Source organism: Drosophila ficusphila, unplaced genomic scaffold (genome assembly GCF_018152265.1).
Source record: "Drosophila ficusphila isolate 14025-0441.05 unplaced genomic scaffold, ASM1815226v1 contig_791, whole genome shotgun sequence".
NCBI classification, from domain to species: domain Eukaryota; kingdom Metazoa; phylum Arthropoda; class Insecta; order Diptera; family Drosophilidae; genus Drosophila; species Drosophila ficusphila.
Window position 1 is genome coordinate 14,223,623 of NW_025064737.1, and position 22,050 is coordinate 14,245,672.

A 22,050-nucleotide genomic window follows, 5' to 3' on the forward strand; every position below is an offset into this window, starting at 1 on the left:
ATACTATGTATATTTAAATTGTATTTAGTAGTAAATAAGTAATGTTTTTATAGGGATCCTTTTCCTAGTGCACTTGTCCACATGCCGTCGTTTAGTCAGAGGCAATCGGCGGCTATAAAAATGCTTTATGGACATGCCAGCAATCGCTCAATGTTTGCTTTTAATTTCAGCAGCTGTGCGGTCCTGTCGTGGCCCTGCCATAATTTGTCAATTACGAGCTAATTGTTTTCCCTATCCATTTATTATGTGCTTTCAGGAGCAGCGCAAAATGATGGCCACGTCACAGGATTATTTTGGCAATCCGTACGCCCTCTTCCGCGGACCGCCCACCACATTGAGGCCGCGGGAGTCGCCGCTGGGGGTGGGCCACCCTCACAGTCACGGGCACATGCACAGCCACGCCCACGCCCATGGGCATGGCCACGCCCACTCGCACTATGCGGCCTTGGACTTGCAGACGCCGCACAAGCGGAACATCGAAACGGATGTGCGGGCTCCGCCGCCGCCATTGCCGCCGCCGCCGCTCCCGCTTCCGCCCGCATCCCCTAGGTAAGCCTCCCCCCAAAAAAACCACAACAACACAAAATGGGGGAGGAAGAGAAACAAAGAGAGAGAGAGAGTGGAGAGAGGGGAGCAGATAAAACAAATCCCCAGATCGAAGACGAGCAAAGAAATGCAGAGATTCCAAAAACCAATAAACCCAACCCAATTGATATGCATATCATCAGCAACAACAACACTTCTCTGCTATGTCTGCAATCAACAAAAAAACAAAATAAAACTATATAGTCGACATCAGTTTTGAATTTTTTAAGTTAGTTGGAAAAAGTTTGAAATGCCCTTGAATAATCACGCCCAAAAAGTAAACTTAGAGTAAAGTTATATTAGCCAATCAGCCTAAAATATATCAGCTTTCATTTCGAATCCTTTGCTAATGGACTATGAACCCATCAAACTAAAGCAAAATAAATATATTAACTAGAGAAATGAGAGAGAGAGAGAGAGAGAGAAATAAGAGAGAATCACTAAATAAAAGTGTTTGCTACGCTACTTAAATGTAAACTACTAGAATAAACTTTATTTCCTTCGCTAAGTAGAAGCATACTAACTGCAAGAAATAACACCAAACTAATCAATATAAATAGGAAAACATTCCGTAGCTTAAAATTAAGAGGTTAAAATAATTAAGTTTAGATTTAAGCAGAGCATTTCAGATAGCACTTGTACCGTTCTAGACTTAAGTCACCAAAAGTATACGTAACTCAAGCAATCCAATAACAATAACTAAGTAGAATTTCTTTTTAAAATATGGAACTAAGAAAGCCTAACATTTTGCCCAGCTACATATACGATTACTACAATAACTATAGCATATTAACATATAGGATTATATAGCCAAAGCCAGAAAAGGAGTTCGAGATAATTGCAAATATTTGGTAGAAACTTACAGCTAATTGGAAGGGTCCACAAGCAACCCATAGAATAATCAAAAAATTAACAACTTAACATAATAGTATAGGTAATTTCTTGCTAATTGAAGTATACGTAGATCGAAAACAATGAATTTTTCTTAGCTTAAATAGAACACGTTCGAAGCAATAACTTAAACAATAACTAACAGTTAACGCAACTACACACATATTGTATACCAGTTAGTTTATGCCTAACCACTATTAGTAGTCCTAAGTCCTAGGCATAAACCGAGCACCAAGGCGAGATATGCACCCATGTAAAATGCAGAAATTAATTACCAAGAGTACAAACTGTATAAAAAGCAAACCCCTATTGAAGCTCAATTGGCCAGCCCATTAGTTTTAGCCGATAAGTAGGTCGTAAGCAATTGTAAGGCAAACACTTTTCAAGTGAGCAAAGAGTATCAAACAAACTGTGACATTTCGTGGACGTGTGACGATGGAGCAACCCCAGACAGATAGAGGATCATCAATCAACATTCCCGAACCCGGAGGAGCTGCTCTTCAATCAACACTCAACCCGAACCGGGCCCAAAAGCCCGGCAACCTAAAGTTAGTTCAACTTCTTTCCTAAACTCTAGTAATCAGTTAGTTAGCCACCGTTTCTCTCTCATAATTCTAACCAAAAAAAAAAAAAGAAAAGAAATACCGAAAAAAAAAACCAAGACTACAAACAACAAGCCCACAAAAATATCCCCACCAACTGGCGCGGTAAGTGAAGAGCCATTTTAACCATAGACTTAAGCCCCTAGTCAACAAACTAACTAACTAACTAACTAGACAAATGTAGTGAGCAAAGTAGTGAAACCCACCTAGAATCCAGCTGCATTCGGATGACGGGCGGCATAGAGCCACCGAATCGGTGGTGCAACCGATGGTCGTTGCTGCATGTGATAAGCAAGTGATAAGCAATCCGTAGCAAAAAGGCCATAGGCCCTCGAACATCTTAACTTAGCTGCATTGTGCGCATGCCAAACCAAAATGAAAAATACCAAACAATAAATTGCAATGAAAGCTACAAAAAATGAACCTCATTCTCAGCCACATGCAACGCAATTCGTTTAATTAACGTGCAAGTCAACTTACACATGCAACTTAATCGGGTAACAAAAAAATGTTGAGTAATTATTTTAGCGGCCGCCATGAAAATTCAAATCAGGGCATTTCCTTGCAACTATCGCGTTACTTTACCCGCGGGCCAATAGTCAATTATAGCGGAAATGTCCCAACAAGCGTCTTAAATATGCAAAAGTGAAATGGCTAGAAGACATGCTATGTGTTTTTTAAAATTGTTCCCATAATTGTGGTCACACCTGGATAAGGGAATATTTCAGAAATTGCTCAATTTTGACAAGTGAATTTGGGAATTTATAGAAGTTGAGATCTCAAAGATTTGTTTATTATTTACATGTTCTATTATACATTTATCTAAGACTTATATTATTATCTTATTATTATAAAAAACTATTTTCTGAATGCTATGCTATTTAAAAAAAAACACTCTTATATTTTTATAAGTGACAAAATCTTACAAAGAATTTATTTGTATAGGGACAATTGTTCCTGTTAATATAAATATTAAATTGAAGCACCCCTCTGTGATTTAGGTTTTAGACAGGGTAACAAGTTCATTTATTGAAAAAGTTGAGAACTTGTGCCAAACTAACTAACGGCCAAGTTTTATTTCAGCTGGCTCGTAACTGTGACGTGTGGCATGGCATGTTGCCAACGATGGTCATGCACTTCCTGTCAAAGAATTTCCAGCCGCCATGTGATTAAGTAACACATGTAACTGCCAAAATCACTAGGCTTGCTCACTCGACCTGACGGCTCAAACATGCTAATTTGCCAAATGGCTGCACCGTAGGTTAAGTTTGTTAAACGCTCAACCCACAAATCATTTTAATTGATCATAACAGTCGAAGTTGATATATAAAAAATTGTGTAACTTATTCAGTGAAATTTGATAAAGTTATTATAGAAGTAACCATTAATACAACAATTTCTAATCAAGGGGTATTTTACAAATGCACATTCCCGCGGCTCCAATTTCATTAAAATAAATCCACCTCATTTAATTTCATAAGCCAACAGCGGTTGGTTGTTTTGGTCTTAGCCCAGCTAAGCGACAATTTGATGGCGTTTAAGAATATTGCAGCATGAAATTGCTGAAGGCCGAGAGTAATCATAATAACCATAATAATTATGGCCGGATGGCCCCGAGTCGTGTTACACCATTAGCGCAGAATCCAGACCAGAGGAGCCTCGGAGGTGCGGTTGTAAATGCAATTTAATTCCGAGTCTGTGAGCGCCACTTGGCCAGGTCTAATGAATGCAGCAGACTGTGGAACTGGCACAGGACGAGCACAAAAGGCCGGAGTTTCCTCCACAGTTTCGTCCTTCTGCCGAATGCCGTGCTGTTGGGGTTGAGGTTTTGCAAACAAGCCAGCCAACATCCTGCCGAGAAAAGTGCGTATCTCATCCCGGCTTATTTCTCTCTCACCATTTAGCTGAAAAGGAATCGCCCATGGCCAGCTGAATACCTGTAATTAAAAACTGAGCATCCTCCCAGATCCTTCCGTTCGAAATTATGTGCACTTATTTGGGCGGAAGTCCAGGCAATAGAGGCAAATTGTTATTGACCAGTTGCAAACACGTTGGAGTGTCGGTCGAAATAGCGGAAGTGTCTGCAAAAAAAAAAAAACAAAACGGAAGCACCTTAACACCTGCGGCCACTAGCAGCTCAATAAATCACTATTCAGAAAATCAGGTAACGAGCAGAGTGTGGCTTAAGCCGCTTAAAGCCACCGGAGGTTCACTTCTGACTTTAACCTGTTAACACATTTTCCAACTGACTTTTTGCCACTTATCGTTGGCTGCTAGTTCAACTGTGCAACTTTTTGTGTGCTGAAATGTTGTGGACCCTCCCAGCAAGAAAGAAAAACAAAGCGGTGTATTGTTGTTTGCCATGACACCTACACTGCTGAAAAAATTGTGAAAGTAGAGAGTGCAGAACATTTTATAATAAGAAGAGCTAAAGCTTAAATAAATTTATCAATAATACATAAGCTGATCGAGAAACAAACTACCAGATTGTTCGATGGTGTCTTATACATTTAAAGGATGCAATTTATATTTTTTTAATGTTTTTTATAATAGTTTTAATTAAGTTTATCCCAGTGTAATATTCCTCATTGGGCAGGTCCCCTTCCACATCCTTTGGTGAAAGTTTGTCTGTGCTGCGGCTTAAACGCAGCGGGTCGCCTGGCAAACCCGCTAATTGGATAAGAATCAGATGTTGGCACTTCATAAACTGCCACCGCTGGCTCATTAGGGTCCAGGGTCAAGACAGGATCGAAAAAGCCAGCGAGTTAGCCTTCAAGTTTCAGCAAAGGTCAGCGATGTATTTAAAAGAAAAGTTTCAGCTACTTAAATTGGCTAAGGGTCAAATACTTTGCTTGAGTAAGCTAAACTCTCGAAAGAAGCCAAAAAATGTTTTTATTTTACTATATCAAAACAAAAAAAAACAAACATTTTATGTTTATTGTATGTCTCTGAATTGAAAGAGAAGAAAATGCATTTTCTTCAGATAGAAACACTTATTTATTTTCCTCAACACGATTTTAAATTATATATCAGAGAAATTTAGTCCAATAAAACTATCACATTTTGTTGTTATCACTTTCCATTTTATTTTGTTTTGCGTTTGTGAAAGAAGTCTCTTCAAATGCAGGTATTTGAATTTATAAAAATGTTTTCTTTTTTAAGCTGCATACTTGATGCGTTTCGCCAAAGGCTCTGGCTAATTTCCAAGAAATCTATGTGCAGTGGCTAACAAATTGCCGATGAATTTGATTTCGAGCTTGACTATTTGGTTGCCATTTAATAATTTATTAAAGCAATGCCTTCAAAGCAAAGCAAAGCTTAAGCGCAGACAAACAAATGAAGGAGAGGTGATGCAAAGACCCTGAGACAGACAAAACGAAATGCTCTTTATAATTAACTTTTGCAAACTGGCAAGTAAGGATTTTCCTGTGTGAGCTTTGTAAAGTTGTCACCCAAAAATAAGTGTGGTGAAGAGAAATGGGCTTTCGAGTGCTTCCGAGTGTGGCCAATGGCACAAATCATAATTTCAAATATTTTGCTAAGAACACATTTTCACAACAGCAAACCGAAAAGGCTCAGACTGCAGCTCAAACTCCCTTTCCTTGAAAATGTTCTCCCTTGACTCATCAACTTTTGTATTGTGAGAAATCAACTTTTCACCTGCAGTTGATGCCGCACACTTGATTTACTGCTGATTACAATTTATTTGCAGCAAATGTCTGTGGAATCGGTAGTTTTTCGGGGGGGATGGAGAAATCTGCAAACAAGTCCCCGTCTGCAGATTAAGGCTTTGCAATTAGAGTGAGAGAGGGTTGCACATGGTGCGTATGCGTAATATTAATCAGGTGTTTATTTGCCAATTGAATTAGTTTAATTAAACGGAAAGCGGCCACTTCGAATGTGCGTGCAATTGGAATTTTAATTACATTATTAATAATGCGCCCCTGCGGCTAGTGAAAGGTTTGCCACTCGAGAAGTGTGTTTATGTATTTGGCGTGATTACGCATACGCACTGTGGAACGGAGGGAAATATGCATGCACAAATCACATTGCTTGACAACAATTTGGGTCACTTAGCGCCGGAGAATGTAATATGCGTCGGGGTTATACCATTTTCCAGACAAATGTGCGTGTGCCTGGTGACTCGACAATTGCGAATCACAAGCACTTGACTCCTCAGCTTACACAGTCACGTGCATCGCCCTGGAAGTTAAGAATGATTACATGGAAATGGAAGACCCCGGCCCAATCCCACAGACAGTTTTTCCCTCGTTTTCCCAACGGGCGATGTCACTGCTCACTGGTGCAAATTAAACAAAAATGCTTCTTGAACGTGCAGAGCTTGGTTTAAAAAAAGAAGAAAATTTGTTTCTTTAATGTTCTAAATTTACTTTACTTTAATAAAAACTAGTTTTGTTATATATATTTTTTTTATAATATTCTATTTATTTAAAAAACTCCAATGTTATTAGTGCAAAACGTTAAAATGCCAGCGACACTTTTGTAGTGTTTTTTTTTCTATATTTTTCCAAGTGGACGAGATGATGCGTCTGAGTGTTGCATTTTTCATTAAAAATATTGCATGCCACCCCTCAGATCGAGTTTAAGGCCCAGACCGATGTTGAGCTACAAAATGGCGCACACTAATGCAAACGCACGCACACACATGCGTAACACTTAAGCGCCTTACCAACAACAAGTGCGTAAGTGCGTAGGGGTTGTGGATTTGGGGGTGGTGTATCGGTGCACAGTGAAAAAGGAAATATAAATCTAAAAATAAATAATTCTTTCAATATAAATAGCAGTTTATTCAGTGAGATATTTAGTACTGGAATTTAAGTGTTTAGATAGAAACGGGGATTGTTTAAGTTTTCTTATAATTTTTATTGGAAACAAGCAACCTGATTTTTTTCTGTGTACTTCGGGGATGGTTTGGGGCGAGTCCGCAATGCGTGAGTGGGCGTCCCCATTTCGCAGGGAAAAGTCGAGAGGGCCAAGCGTCGTCATTTGTGCGTTCGAGATGTGCTCCAACCCCCCTTCTTACGCAATTTCCCACCCTTTGCGCCCTCTTTTCTTGAGCCACCCCATCCCTTGTTCATTTGTTTGTTTCTTCGGGTGCAAAAGTGAAACTTTTTCCTTTGGGGTCGTGCGTGAAAAACTTGCGGTCGACGAGTTTTTCTCGTAGCCTAATGCAACTTATTGAATTTTCGAGTGCATGGCTTAGTTGATTTTTTCCCCTGAATCTTTTAATTAATGCAGGCAGCTGCACTTGAGGGAAGAAAAAAAAAACAGCACACATAAACAAAAACAAATGAGCAATGGGTATAATAGAGCGCCTTTTGTTTGGCCGTCGTGCAGACCAAGAAAATATATACTGCCTACTTTTGTGCTGCGTCTCGAGCAAGCCGCAAAGTGTGCCTCTTCCAGCCAACAAACCAGCCAACCAGCCATCCAACCAACCAGCCAGCCACGCCCACCCGGGCCCTCCGCCCATCTGGCATTGACAGCCGAACAGCGGAATCGAGTGTAAAATATTATGAGTGGAATGAATAGTAAGAATAGGCGAAACTAAGGAAGCAGCCGAATGGAAAGCAGCGGCAGACAGGCAAAGAACATGTAACAATATTTCTAGCACTGGAAAATTTAATCTAATTAACTTATGACATTTAGCTTGAACTACTGTGCCAGAAACGCGAGGAATAACAATAAAAATAGGTATAAAAACAAGCACCTGAACAGCTGATTACCGGGTCGTGAGAAAATGTCAGATATGATATGGCATATTTTTCATTTCTTTTCACGAACTTACAGTTTTGAATTTGTTTTATAAGTTTATAAATTAAATTATAAATTGAGCATGTTTCGATAAAATGTTTTTAATTTGAGAAAGCAACCCTACTTTTCTTTAAATTAAATATAATAAATATTTATTTACTTTCCTTAAGAAGAATTCTTGAACAGTACAATCTTACTGTTTCGAATATTTTATAAATGCAAGAAATTCATTTCTAGGGGATGAAGTTTGAATGGAGTTTTATAACTTACACAATTTTCAAGAAGCTCTCTTAAATGCAATTTCAAATTTGCGAATGACTGAATTTGATTCCCATAAAAACTCATCTTTGCCAGCTTTTTGCCGAGGACATATCTCTTTTTCTGACTTGCAGAGCAGGCACTTAATTTATAACTTTGCCAACAGGACTTAAAGTGGGTGTCATTAAACCCGAGATGCTTGTAAATACAAAGTGCACTTGTAAAAGTTTATTGAATGTTATATGAATATTTCTAAAGGGTTTTGTTTAAAAGAAAAATAAACTTATCTAATGGTGCTCGACATCTTTTTATATTCCTTCTTACTTCAGTCGCAAAATCCTTAAGTCTGGGTTATGAATTTAAGATATATTTTTTATAAAAAACATAAATATTTAAGATTTAAAATTCCGCTTACAATGTGCTAGATCTGGCGACTCACGAACGCATCGCCAACGTGCCACAAAACCAAATGCGAAGCTGCAACAAATATGCCTGCATTCTCCATAAGCGGCTTTAGTAATTTTGAACATTTCGCCCCCCATTTGGTGGCACTTCTTTGGCAGTTTGGTGCGGCGTGGCCAAAAGGGGGCAAAAGAAAATGTAACCTTCAGCCGGCTGCTGTTGACGCTGTCACAGTTACCTGGTCGCCCACATTTACCTTTGGCGCCATGTGTGCGGCCCATAAATTCCGCTCAGGCGCCCCAGCTCCTCATCGCATTTTTTACTATGCACCAGCTTTTCGCACTGCACTTATTGTCACTGGCAGTCGGCGCAAAACTGAGGATGGACAGCCAATGCAAACGGTTAGTAAATGTCGAAACGTCGCGGTCATAAAATCGAATCCAGCTCTAAATGCATGGAAAAGCTCGGGGCAGAAAGCCAAACTCAGTCCACAAGTGAGAAAAGATCTATTGGAACAATTGTGAAATCAAATATGCTTAAAAATGTTAAACCATATTATAAAGAAATTTAATGAAATAAATTAATTTATAATTAACTTACTAAAAACACACATATGTGACTAAGATGGGAATTATTTCAATTTTGCTAGAAAATAAATACATTCCCATGCCCTGGCTGACAATTAATTGTTTAGTTGCTAACTTAATTGATAAATTGATGGACATTTAAATGCCCGGCAGGGAGCCATTAGGGAATCGCATCAGCAGCATAATAATGTCAGGCCATGCCAACGACCATTTTTGGCCAAGTTTAGGCCAAAGCCACCGACCGACCAGAGACAATGCAAATTTCAGACCAGATTCCATTCCATGACATGGCCTGGCCACTGTGCCTCTGCCTCTGCCACTGCCTGTTTCAGTTTGCAGTTTGCAGTTTTCAGCTTTCAGGTTGCCCATTTTGGCCACTGGCATTGAAATTGGTGAACTGCCTGCTCCCTGCTGCCGGGCTGCCCAATGAAGCTATTATTTGTGGGCCCGCAGAACACAATTGCCGTCCCAGTCCCAACTCCGTGCCTCCTCGTAGGTGTCACTTACATAAATGGCAATAGGTGCACTGGAGAAAAAAATATTGTATCTCACAAATATTTTTTAAAACGCGTGGAAAAGTTCTTACTTTCCCAAAAAAGCCGTAAATATATTTTATTCTAGCAAAAAGTCTATCTATATAATTTCATTTATATTAACCTTATTTAGAATACCAACCGAAAAACACACAATAAATATTTGTTCTTCGAAAATCCTAAGATGATAACGAATTCTTAACAGCAATAATATATACGACTTCGATATTTCATTACAAGGAATCTATATCACTTCTTTTAAGTTTCTTGAAGTAATTTAAAAACAAGATTTCTTAATCGAAATTATGATTTATTTGAAAGTTTTTTTAAATATGTTGTGGTAAATAAGTTTTTAAGAAATTTTATAAAGTCAAACATAAAAACAGTACGTAGTCAATGCTACATGAATTATTTAATCAAAGTCAGTGCTTATACCAAACAAACTTATCAAATTATTTAATTGAATTTGTGGGATAGATTTTCTCTGCATTTTTTCTTAGAGTGCGTGACTTGTCATGGCTTCGAGGGAGGATTGGCTAATCGAGTGTGGGGGCAGGGGGAGCCTTGTGGCGGGACTCCTTGTGATCCCCCGCCGCACGTGCGCCGCTGTCTTTCACTTGTCCTGCTGCTTTTCCTCCGCCACGGGAGCACTTTTCGCAATTAGCCCGACGAAATTATCCGACTATCTGCTGCTATCGTGTAGCTGTATCTGCCCATGCATCTGTATCTGTATCGGTATCTGTATCTGTTTGTGCTTGTGCTGCGATTGTTGCATGCAACAATTTAACTAGATTAGACCCCATCGTCGCGTCGATTGTTCTGCAGTTGCAGTTGCAAGCTATGTATGTACGAGTATTTCCACTGGCTACCGCTGCTCCATAAAAGATGGCATTCCTGACGGAAGAATCGTCTCTGGTCTAATCTAAATGTTTAGCCCGGACATTTGATGGCCAACATGCGCCGTCTGCCGCTGAGTGGCAGTTCCAGCTCCATCTCCATCTCCATTCTCAATCTCCTTCTGTTGCTGCTGCTGCAACTCCACTGTCAATCCGTCGGCTCTTTTCCCGCCGGCTGAAAACGGTGGCACTTACAGTTGCACTTGCGGATTGCCGGCAGTGGCAATTATTGGGATCCACTCGAATGCGAATGGAGCGTCGAGTGGCGCAGTGAGAAGGAGTGGACCACCGAATAGCCGACTGATGCCGCATTAACCCATTGACCTTGATACGGGGCGGGGGCGGTGGTGGTTCGGAGAGGCGTGGCAGCACGGCAGCCAAATCTTTGCGGCACGTTTTTGCGCCACTTTTCGGACGCGCAACGCCTAACACTGCCACAAAAAGTTTTCGGTCCAATCAAGAACAAATCGTTTACAAGGAGCAGATACTTAAAATAACAAGGCTAACTTAATTAATTCCTTCCTTCTTTTACACTACAAAAACTATAGATTCTTCGCATCATTTTAAAAACTTTTGCAGACAAGTTAAAAACAAATGAGTAGGAAAAGACACAAATAATAAATCACGTATAAGTTTGCGCCATATGTTAACATTATTTAAGTATTTTTAAAATTGGACGTTTTCCGAGAAAATATTGGAAACCATACGGCAATCTATCAAAATCTATCGAATCATTTAGACTTTGAATTAAAATCTGTACATATAAACAACAAATAACCCATCAATACATGTAACTAAAAGATTTTTCCTCAGTGCCTTTTGGCTGGCTTAACAGCAAATTCGACACCCAGGAAAAATCAATCGCGCAAATTTTATCATTAAAACATCAAAAGCTGCCAGTTGGCCAGCATGTAAATGCTAGCAGGCAGCAACTTAATTTGCGGCAGACGATGACGATACAGGCGACACAGCTGCAAGACATCAGCGGCAATCAACGGCAGACAATCAAATGGAGAGGCAGTGGCTGATGCAGTGGCAGAAGCACCCAAATGGCCAAATGGCCGAAACGGCAAGGATAAAATCAGCAGGTGCCTGCCCGCCAATAGCAACAACAATTGCGGCAGGAACAGCAACAGCAACATTAGAGACTTTTCCATCAAATAGTGACAACCGGTTTTTGTGATTTTTCAAAATCGCATTCGTGCCGGCAACTGTAGATGTAGATGATGAGCAGGATTAGCCGCAACATTGACAGCACCTCCTGCCAGGCTTGCCCCACCTGCCCCACATGCCCCATCTGCTCCACCTTTGCCGCCTTTCCCACCTGCCACATTTCTAACCCCTTCTGAGGAGCTTCCTCTTTGGCATTTCACCGACTGAGTGACTGACATGCAGAAATTATGTTTTGCCACATGGCAAACTCATTAGATGCCTTTGGCTACTTAACGCCCCGTCGCATTGGCGTGCGAAAGCTAATCAGTGTCAATTGCAATTAAATATATGTGAGGCACACTGATTCAGGGATTACTAAAATATAAAAAATAAATATAAATATATAATAAAGCGGAAGAAAAAGAATAATTCAGTCCTTTCTTGGGTATGAAATCTATTTAACACATGAATCAAAGTGTTGTAGAAAACTAATCACTTAAAACTTCCATATGCATAGAAGTTACAACGAGTGTTCCCCCTTCCTTTTATTTACTTATGAAAGCCATTACTTTCAAATTTAATAATTTCTAATCAAATTAAAATGCATTACAAACACGTTTCGCTTCTTGCAAAACAAACCAAGTACATATCATCCAATTAAAGCCACAAGCGAAAACTTTGTAGTCACTTTAAATTTATATATTTGCAAATTATTTTCCGTTTGATGCCGAGCGACGTGGCCTGCAAATACCCGAGACCAATTTCCTGCCATCAAACAAATTAAATTAAAATTCTTGTTAAGCTTTGTCGTTGCTCTAAATCTTTCTACGGATTTTGCCAGCGAGGTGAGAGGGAAAAATAATAAAGAAACCAAACGAAACGAAACGAAACGAGAAGATTGTCAACACGCTGGCGACATAAGTCGCCTAATAACTTCATCTTCATTGGTCAGCGATTTGTTGACTGTTATATTTTAGCCAGGACAAAAGCCGTGTTGGCAGCGTTTTTACAGTTTTGTCTTTGCCGCCGTTGCAAGTCGTCGTCGCAAGTCGTTGCAAGTTGCTGCCGTTGCAAGTTGATGATGCACCTGCAGCAAAAGTGGCTGGCAATAAATCTCAATTTAAATGGCGCCCCAGCATGCGTGGCCAAAACGCTGGCCACCGCTTCTTGGCCTTCCACGGCCACTCCATCTACTGGTTTTCCTTCGGCTTTCTTCTAGCTGCTATCTGCTTTCTGCTTTCTTTTGCCCCCTTTCTTTGTGTCCGCTCATTTGTAGCAGCGCGCGTCAAATTTGTTGCCGAACCAGTTTAGTATAAGTATTGGTGGAATAGGAAAAAAAATATAGAGATAGGTTGCACATTCGAACTGTACCTCCGGTGTCCGTTGCATTTCGAAATGCGATTTACTGTGCCAAAGCGCGATCATTATCCTAACGCAATTTATGCGCCCCAGCCGCGCCCCACGCCCATCCTCTAATTGCAGCCAGTTTGTTGCTGTCGATGATGCTGTTGCTCCCGCAGTCGCAGTTGCTGCTGCAGTTGCACTGTTGCACTGTTGCACTTGCATTGTTAGCCGCCTTTGTGTGGCGGCTGCAGTTGCAGCAACAACTGCCATCAGCTGCTAACCGCAATCACAAAGATGCAGAAGCAGTTCCTGTAATGGCGATAATCATTACAAAAATCGAATGCTGCTACATGGCGGCATAAAAACATTAACGAAAATAAAGGATTACATTTCAAATTAACACTTTGATTAGAGGAAATATCTGAAAATATTTTAGTGTGGCTTAAAACATAATCAAATCAGTATTTATATTGATTATAAAGAAATAAGAAATAAGTATAAGTTCATCTGCTCAAAACAACATAATAATAAAGCATAGATACATGATTTTAGATATATTTTTCGCCCAGTGAACACGTTACAATTCCAACTGGTTTTCCACGCGTCACATAATTGTATCTGAAGCTGGCATTAGCAGGCGATCTTAGGTCTTTGTCTTCCTGCCATCAATAAGATCGTTTTCGAACGACATTGATCCGCCTCCTCCCGTTTTTTAGTTCGCCAGCCCCCAAAGATCGGTCATTCTACTGTATGTATTAACATAGCCATCAACGGATTTGTCGGTCTTTATCAATTACGCTTGGTGTATTCTGCATTTTCCATTCTGCATTCTGCACTTGCTGTATTTTTTTAGAAAAGCAAGTGCCATCGACAGCGACATTGACTTCGACAGGTCTGCAAATTCCCCGCAGAAGAACCTCCGTGATGATGAAGAGGATGCTTCCCTGGTAGGATTTCTAATCTGGTATGCTGAATTGACAGGCTCCGCTGATGTGTGATTAAGATTTATTTGGGAATGTGTGGGCTGATTCCACTCTAGATGGCAGATCTAAGATAAACCTACTAATGGATATTACAAACTTCTTCTCAACTAGTAATTGTAAAATGGATAGCAAAGCAATGTGGTTTTTGGTTACATTATAAACATTTTCCAATAACAAAATTAGAAAAACATTTGCTTTTGGAAAATGTAAAAACAACAGCTATTGCCACCAATTCTCGTATTATTCGATTTACCTTGCCATAAATCATTCAAGTGTCAATGCTTTGATTTCCTTGCTCACAAATCAAAGTTTATTTGGTTTACCTAAAATCCCGCTTGACACTTGAGTGTGACACCTGCAATGGCTGAAATCTCTTGCCAATTTGTTTATCCGCCCCCAATCCAATCAGGGCTCACACAAACCACTTCGCAGCTGTCTGGATCGGAGCAATATAAATGTTACTTCCGCAAATCTGTGTTACATGACAACCTCCTGGGTCACGTCACCAAAATTCGATGATGGATGACGAGACCCCGAACTTCTGGCATTTGAGCCAATTTTTTGTTCCATTGTTCCTTCGGCAGCGAAGCTCCACCTGAGTGGATTATAATTTCCGCAATGGCCATATCGTTATCGGTAGGTGGAGGCAGGTGGAGGCAGAAACAGTTAGCCAGTTAGAGATCTTTCAAGGACACATAACGGCCGGCCAGTCGAGTGACAGCTGCGATAGCGGTAAACGTCACACACAGATACTCAGATGCCCAGATGTTCGGATGCTCAGATGCTCAGATGCACACTCGCAGATACACACGGCGACTGAACGAGAACAACAAGTGCAGCTGGGATTGCCAATGGAAATGCACTTGAAATATATTCAGATGGTTTCGACTAGCTTCTGAAACTGTTTCGGTTGCATAACAATATTGAGTAAGAGATCACATTTGATTATCCTTGCAAAACGTAAAGTCTTGGTAGAATTTATACTATTTTATTACGTATTTAATTTAAATATAATTTTATTCCTTGACAGCGTATGAAAGTATGAAGTTTAAAGCTGATAATAAACAAGAAATACTTTTTTATATCGTGTATTTAGTACCTTGTAAAACCAAAATGTTGCTGACAACATATGAAGTCATAAGTAACAGCCAAAAAAACATATCACAAAAAATGCCCCATGCCCCTGAAAAATTGTAACAATATTGTTATATTAAGGACATAATCTGTTTCGGATTTTTCCATGTGTGGGGGATGTCGTCTTCATAGCGACGGACGGACTACAAGACAGCCCAGCAGATAACTCACTCTATAAAAATTTGAACAGCCAGCGATCCGAGCGGAGCCAAACAAGCCAGCGGCTGTAACTTCGGTGGCGGGGGGCAACGTGCAACGTGCAACATAACAGGGAACAATAACGAGAACAAGCAGCAGCCTTGATAGTCAGGCGATAACAGGCACACAAAAAAATGGAAAATGGGAAATCTATATATGTACGAGTGAAAAGGAAGCGAAAATCGAGGAATTTTCAAGTGGATTACCCAGTTTTTTTTTGTTCGTTGTCCGCTGTCCGTTGTTGTTGTTCTTATTGTTGTTGTTGTTCTTGTTGTTGTTACCCCCAAAGCCCGGCAGTTGCAACGTGAAAATAAATAAACTTGTGGCATGATTGGCTCTGCATGATTAGTCACATGCAGAGGGGAGCGGGAAATGGGGAGGGGAACTGCTGCCAAGCTTAATAGAATTGATACGAGTGGAAGCAAGGCCGGTCATAAGATGTGCGAGAGATAGCCGACATCAACAGGCAACTTGCAGCAACAGCAGCAGCAGCAGCAACTTGCAGCAGCAGCAGCAGCAAAAGCAACAGCAATGCCATTTATGCCAGCAGCAGCAGCAACAACAGTTATTGTAACAATAAAATTAGCTAACGATATAAAGGCAAGGCAAGGCTAAGCAAGCAACAATAACGGGAGAAAGAAGCCAACACGGCGGCAGAAAAAAAAAATAAAGAAGAACGAGAGACTGCAACAGGAACAGGTGGCAAACGTGGCACGACCAAAGGAACCAAGCCAACAAACGGCAAATGATCAAGCTGATGCTGCCACACGATGAAAAATCATACTCATAAATTTAATTGATTTGAAAGCCGAAAAATTAACTAAACGGCTCACCAAAATCTGGTCTTCTTTATGTTTGATTTATGTTCTGTAATTTTAATAAATTTTCCTAAAGCTTTTTATACTGATCATATTAATCAAGATTTTAACAGCAAATAACAAAAAAAAAATAATCTTTCCTTTGTTATATGTGTAATTATATTTTTTACTATTTTTTTTTAGTTTAGAAATTTCTTTTAATTTTACTGATTTCTTTGATTTCTCTGTTTTAAAATTAATTTCTTATTCTTTAGATTAGTTTTTTTTTCTTAGTGAACTTGCCACCGAAACCATCGGGTGCAGTTCACTCCCAAGTTAGTGCTGCATGTAAATCATATTCAAGCCTGGCTTGGTTACTGTTTTGGGCTTTCCTATCCTGACTTCTCCACTCTGCTTTACGGCGCTTTATTTGGTATTCAATTTTCAAGAGAAATCTTTGAAATTGAACCCAGCACAGTGAACTGCAGCAGCAGCAGCAGGAACAACAACAAAAACAAGAACAGCGGTCTAGGGCAATCCGACAATTGGCAATTGCCTTTACCTGTTGCCACTGCCTGGCGCTTTTAGCCAGAAATTTATTGATTGTCTGCTTCACGCTTTCTATGTTCGCCTTGTTTTCTGACTTGCCATCTCTTCATCGCAATTTTGCTCTTGTTCTCGTTACCTCCGAGTTCATTTAAGCCAGACCCAGCTTGTTATTGTCATGTAGATCAATTATTTTATTGACTTATTCCCAGGCAGGTAATGGAGACATTCCACCGATTGACAGTTGGGTTCACAGGACGTATTAGTGATTTTCTTTGTCCCTATTCACTGCGGGAATAAAAAATAAGTTCTTTGTTTGAAACCATTATGAGAAACGTTAAAAAATCCAAGCTTAAGCTGATTATCCCAGGTTCCTCAGTTGTTTATGTTGTGTCTGCTTGTATTAATTGAATATATTTAAATAATTTCAAACATCATCCGTCATAACTAATGACAGTCAGCGAGGAAAATCAATTTCCATAAAAAATGCATACGCCATGGCGCCCAGCTAAGAAGATTCGGGCCTTGTGAAAAACAGGATGAGAATAAGTCAAGGAAAAATCCGCTGTTTGTCCATTCGCTGGTCACTCAGTTGGCCATTGAAGCGGCAAATGCGATGCAGATGCAGATCGAGATGGAGTTGGAGATGCGTGCGCCATTAGAAAGATCCCCAATGGCAAGGGGAAGTGGATGTGGCATGGAGAAAAATTCATTTTATTCCCACCGATTTTTAGCATTCATAAACTATTTTCAACAATCTTAGGCAACCACAGAAGAGTTTATAATACTTCAAAAATATGACAAATTTTTTTTAAATTATTATACATGCAGATCTATTTTCTTAAAACCTTAACCAATTTTTATCTCTGTGTGGCGGCTCGATACCGTTAGCAAAGCAGCGTGAAGCATCTGCAGCAGCGGCGGGCAACATCCGCCGAGTTTCATTGATGGTCGGGCCCAGTCCCAATACCAGTTCCTCTGGGTTCCTCTCCTTATCCACAATCCTCCATCCCGGCCAAGTCAATCAGCCAGTCAGTCAGTCAGTCAGACATGCGCAGGGAATTGCTGAACGGCGACTCCGCTCGACTGGCAACTGCCGCTCACGAAAAGCGGAGAAAAAAAAATAGCAATGCCAAAGCCCAATGGGACGCCCCAAGGATCAATGGCAGGTTTGTGCCGTTATTGGCCATTGCCGTTGTGTAATGCATGCTAATTTCATTTGCCCAACCAAATTATGGCTATTATTAGTCAGTCCAACGAACCGATTCCGGCGAATCTTTAGCGCTTCGAGTTATTGAATTGAATTGGCCGATGGAGTGGAAAAGTCTGAGAGAAATGAGCTAGATTGAATTCATAAATGGCCGAACAAGAGTTTATTGCAAAACGAATTCATTTCAAGAAAAGCAGATATGATCACATTATGTTTATCGTTTTTTAAACCTTTTCTTCCTTATGCAAAATTTTCAATTACAGAAAAACGCTTTAAGGAAATATAAGAAAGGCAGTTATGGTCAAATTATATTTATCGGCCTTCAATCCTTTTTTTTATTTCCTATCAAACTAAAATCACAATTCGCCATTCAAATTTTTCAATTACAGAAGAACACTTTATAATCAATTCAAGCTTATAAACAACCTTTCCTTCTTTGGTAGCATCTTCTCGCATATCTGCTTAGCAATTACTAAACTGATTTATTCGGCCCACTAATTGAAGTTCCCGCTGCGACGACTTTTTGGCCAAAACACCTGCAACCCATAAGCTGATAGATACTTTCAATTGAAATGGCTAACGAAAGCCACGGCGACCGCAGCTTTAGCTCTGCCGATTAGTGTGCAACAAATTGCTCAGATTTATTACGCGCGGCTGCGCGGCAGCAACATCAACAACAACTGTTGCTGCTGCTGCAACTGCAACTGCAACAGGAACCGCAACAACAACAACAAGCGTCGGCTTATCAAGCGTCTTGCCAATTTTGGCAACGGCGACGGCTGCGTTATGAATTATTGGACACTATTGAGTGCCGCCGTGCGGCGTGCTACCAAATTTGTGTGCCACGCTGCCTCGAGGACTCGCTGGCATATCGGCCGCCTGCCTGTTGCCGCTGTTGCCGCTGTTGCTGCTGTTGCCTGTTGCATGTTGCTGGCGACACCAGCAACAACAACAACCACAGCAATTTGTCAGCGCAGTCGCAGCGTGTCTGAGAGGCACAGAGTTTGGGCAAAGCCAATGCCAAATATGGTTGGCCACGGCGAACACTGCGAGTCGGCAGCCAAAAGCTCTGGCAAATTGGCTATATTCCTTTTGAAAAATGTTGGAATTTTTTCAAAAGGACACACTCTAAAAGTAATAAATAAAGCGTATTGCACGCAAAAGAAGAAGGTTTTAAAAACATGATTAAAATATTCTTGATATTTAAATATATTTAAATTCAGTGAATATAAATATTGTTTTGTGAGGTATAAAAAGATTTATGATAATATCTATTGAGCCAAGATTATTTATTTAAATTAGGGGTTTTTTCTGTCTTGGTGAATTTAATTTTAAAATATTTATATTCACATTCTTTTCCTTTTTTTATTTAAGGGTTGATATCTAGCTATTTCTGTTTACCTTTAAAGGCAACTCCATTGACCAGCTGGCTGGCTGGCTGCCTTCTCCTCGATGTTCCTCGAGGTTGTGGAGCTGCACTTGCCTATGCGCATTTATCGTTTACGTTATTTCTCGGCCGCTAGTTTTCCAGTTAGCTGCAGTTAGCTGTGCTGCATTCGGCTCAAAGTGAAAGATTTACGCGGCCTCTGCCTCTTTGCCACGAAGTTGCAGCCTCGGTCGCTTCGTTTCTGTTTCTTTTTCTCCCTTGCAACGGCGCATGCGTGCCGTTATGGTTTATTTAATGCGTTTTGAAAGTGCATTTTCATGTTCGATGAGATTGATGAGAAAATTTGATTTATTTTTTTCCCTGCCTGCACATTGTATACTTAGTCTCGTTGGCTAGATGTTAGATCCATCCATCCACCGTCCGCAGCTCCTCTAGTATTTTTATTTTTATTTGTGTTTGTATTTGATTTTATTTAGCTTTTTTCTTGCCCTGACCAACTGTCTGTGTGTCAGTTACATTTGCAGGTTGCGGCATTTTGTCAGAGGGACAGTTAGATCTGAAGGCAGGTCCGAGCCAAGTCGGCCTGCCCGTTAAATTGTTCATCGATCGTTGGACGGATCTTGGATCTGGGCAATCGACAATTGGCAATCCATGTGCCATAAATGGCCGGCCATGAGAAATGTGCTGTGGCATCTGCTCAATGCAATGGGAAATGTATCGGTTCGCAATCTTGGGCCGGCGATTGCATAACTTTTGCCTTATAAAAACCAACCTCACATTTGACATCGGTGGCCGATAGTTCAACAGTCTTCCAGTAATTTCTCCCGCACCTTTGTTACCTATAGCATAAATTTATAAAAAGTTTAAGTACAAATTCCTTTCCTTACTATTTTTTTTTTTGCTTTGCCGCTGAGTATCTTTACGTCTTCCTGGTCGGCTCCATTAAATTGGCCATAAGAAGGCTGCTATTTCGCCACTTTGTTGCTGATATTAGTTGCCATGGCCAACTAATTACACGATCGTAAAACGAATTTCCGAATGTATTGATAACATAGATAAAGGCGCATTAAAAAGACCGCTCCTCTTAGTTTCCGATCACGATCTCCCTTGTGGCATTAATAAACGCATCGTTAAATGCACAACGGCGGCAGGAGGAGCAACAGTTAGTTAGCCGGGTTGATTCTCGTTATAACTGCGATCCCTCCGCTAACCGCTTATTACAAAAGGAAACAAAAAAAACTGCTCATACACCGCAGGGGGTCAAAACGCACATACAGATTTCGCTGGATGCGAGTTTTGTCAACAGGAAAAGAAAAAAAACATTATTATTTATCAATAAAAAAAAATTGATCTATTTGGTAGAATTACCAGGCGAACAGAATGTGTTAGTAGGTAACTGCTCTTCAGCTTATCAAATTTTTACAGGGGCGTCCTCAAAATTGTTTAATGGGGATCGTAAAAAATAAAACTATCAAAATTGTAACATACTTTTGGGAGCGCATACAAAATATGTTGTTGTCTCTCTCTCTCTCTCCATTGGAAAATCTTAAAAAAACCAAATTCTGTCGCATTCTGTTCGCCTGGTATTTCAAAGTGAGATTTGGTTGAATATGTTAGGCTTGGTCAAACGATAAACTAAAAAACAATTTATAATATTTATTGTATCAAACAAGGTCTTAACCCAATCAATAAAATTCTTTTTACAATTACAACATATAATTTGAACATTATTTAATCAACAAATTTTTATTTTTTAGTTATTTTATTATTTTCAATTTTTTAAAAGCAAAGTTGCGGTTTGTAAGACCCAAGGCATTTCATAACAGTGTAAGATTGTAAATGCCCATAAGAATCAGAGTGTGGCTGGCGGTCTCATCACTTTCCTGTCGCTTGTTGCATAATGTTTATTAATGCACAAATTTTTACGATGCCATGTGGTACCTTTAACGATCCCTCTTAACGATTACGCCCCGGTTCTGCCGGCCAATGGCTCCAGCTCCTCAATAGTTCCAGGTCGATATGAATTGATGATGATGCTGGTGCTCCGCTGGAGTTGCTGTGGCGCAAACCTGGCTTTTTGGGCCTTAAGAGCAATGTGTGCTCTGTGTTTTTTTTTCTTTTGCGACCACTTGGTACACTACTAACCGTTGGCTGGTAACAATTTAAATTGCAACAATTTACAATTAGCCACGTTTGTGCTCCATTTCGCTGTCGCTGATTATTGCAAAATGAGACAGCGATCCCAATCCCATACACACTCTTGGCCATCTCGCGTCTAACGGTCGAAACGAAAAAAAAAACAACAACAAGTGGAGAAGAAAAATGCAGAAATGCAATGCTCTCTTTTGTCCCCCAGCGGCCGCAGCACTAAGCAATTAAAATTGCAGTCTCCAGTTGCTTTGCCTGCTAATTGCGCCCCGCATCGAACTCCATCTATAAAGCATCTCCTCCGCCTCCTTCGACCGCTGCCACTGCCACTGACACGCCCCCTCTGCCCACATTCATGGCCCGAATCTCCGCGGGAAAGCGGAGTCGGGTGCCGGAAAAGCGGAGTCTGGGGCCGCCTTTGTCTGGTAACTTTTTCCCCGTCTCGATTTGAGCTCAATTCAATTGTTCGTCGTAACTTAAATCTCAATCGATTACCGGTGCACTTTAAATATTTAAAGGAAAAGGGAGTGTCTAAAAAGTAAACGATTCACGAATATTTAAATTCAAAGGAAAAACAATTTCCGGATTTTACAATACCATTTTAGAAAAGTTTGTAACTAGG

The 22,050-nt window shown here is 40.3% G+C and overlaps 1 protein-coding gene across 3 annotated transcripts in view; it reads left to right on the forward strand.

The window, feature by feature from the left end:
- Positions 1-268: 268 nt before the first annotated feature.
- The window catches only part of LOC108087238 (sex determination protein fruitless), a 97,335-nt gene continuing 75,553 nt past the window's right edge, over positions 269-22,050 (forward strand). For 2 of the 3 annotated variants that reach the window (XM_017184533.1, XM_017184529.2), the window contains exon 1: positions 269-549. In XM_017184533.1, the coding sequence (XP_017040022.1) occupies positions 269-549 (281 nt within the window). Of the gene's footprint in view, positions 550-8,839; positions 9,008-22,050 lie in introns of those variants that run through there. The other variant, XM_017184530.2, reaches the window with a different exon arrangement.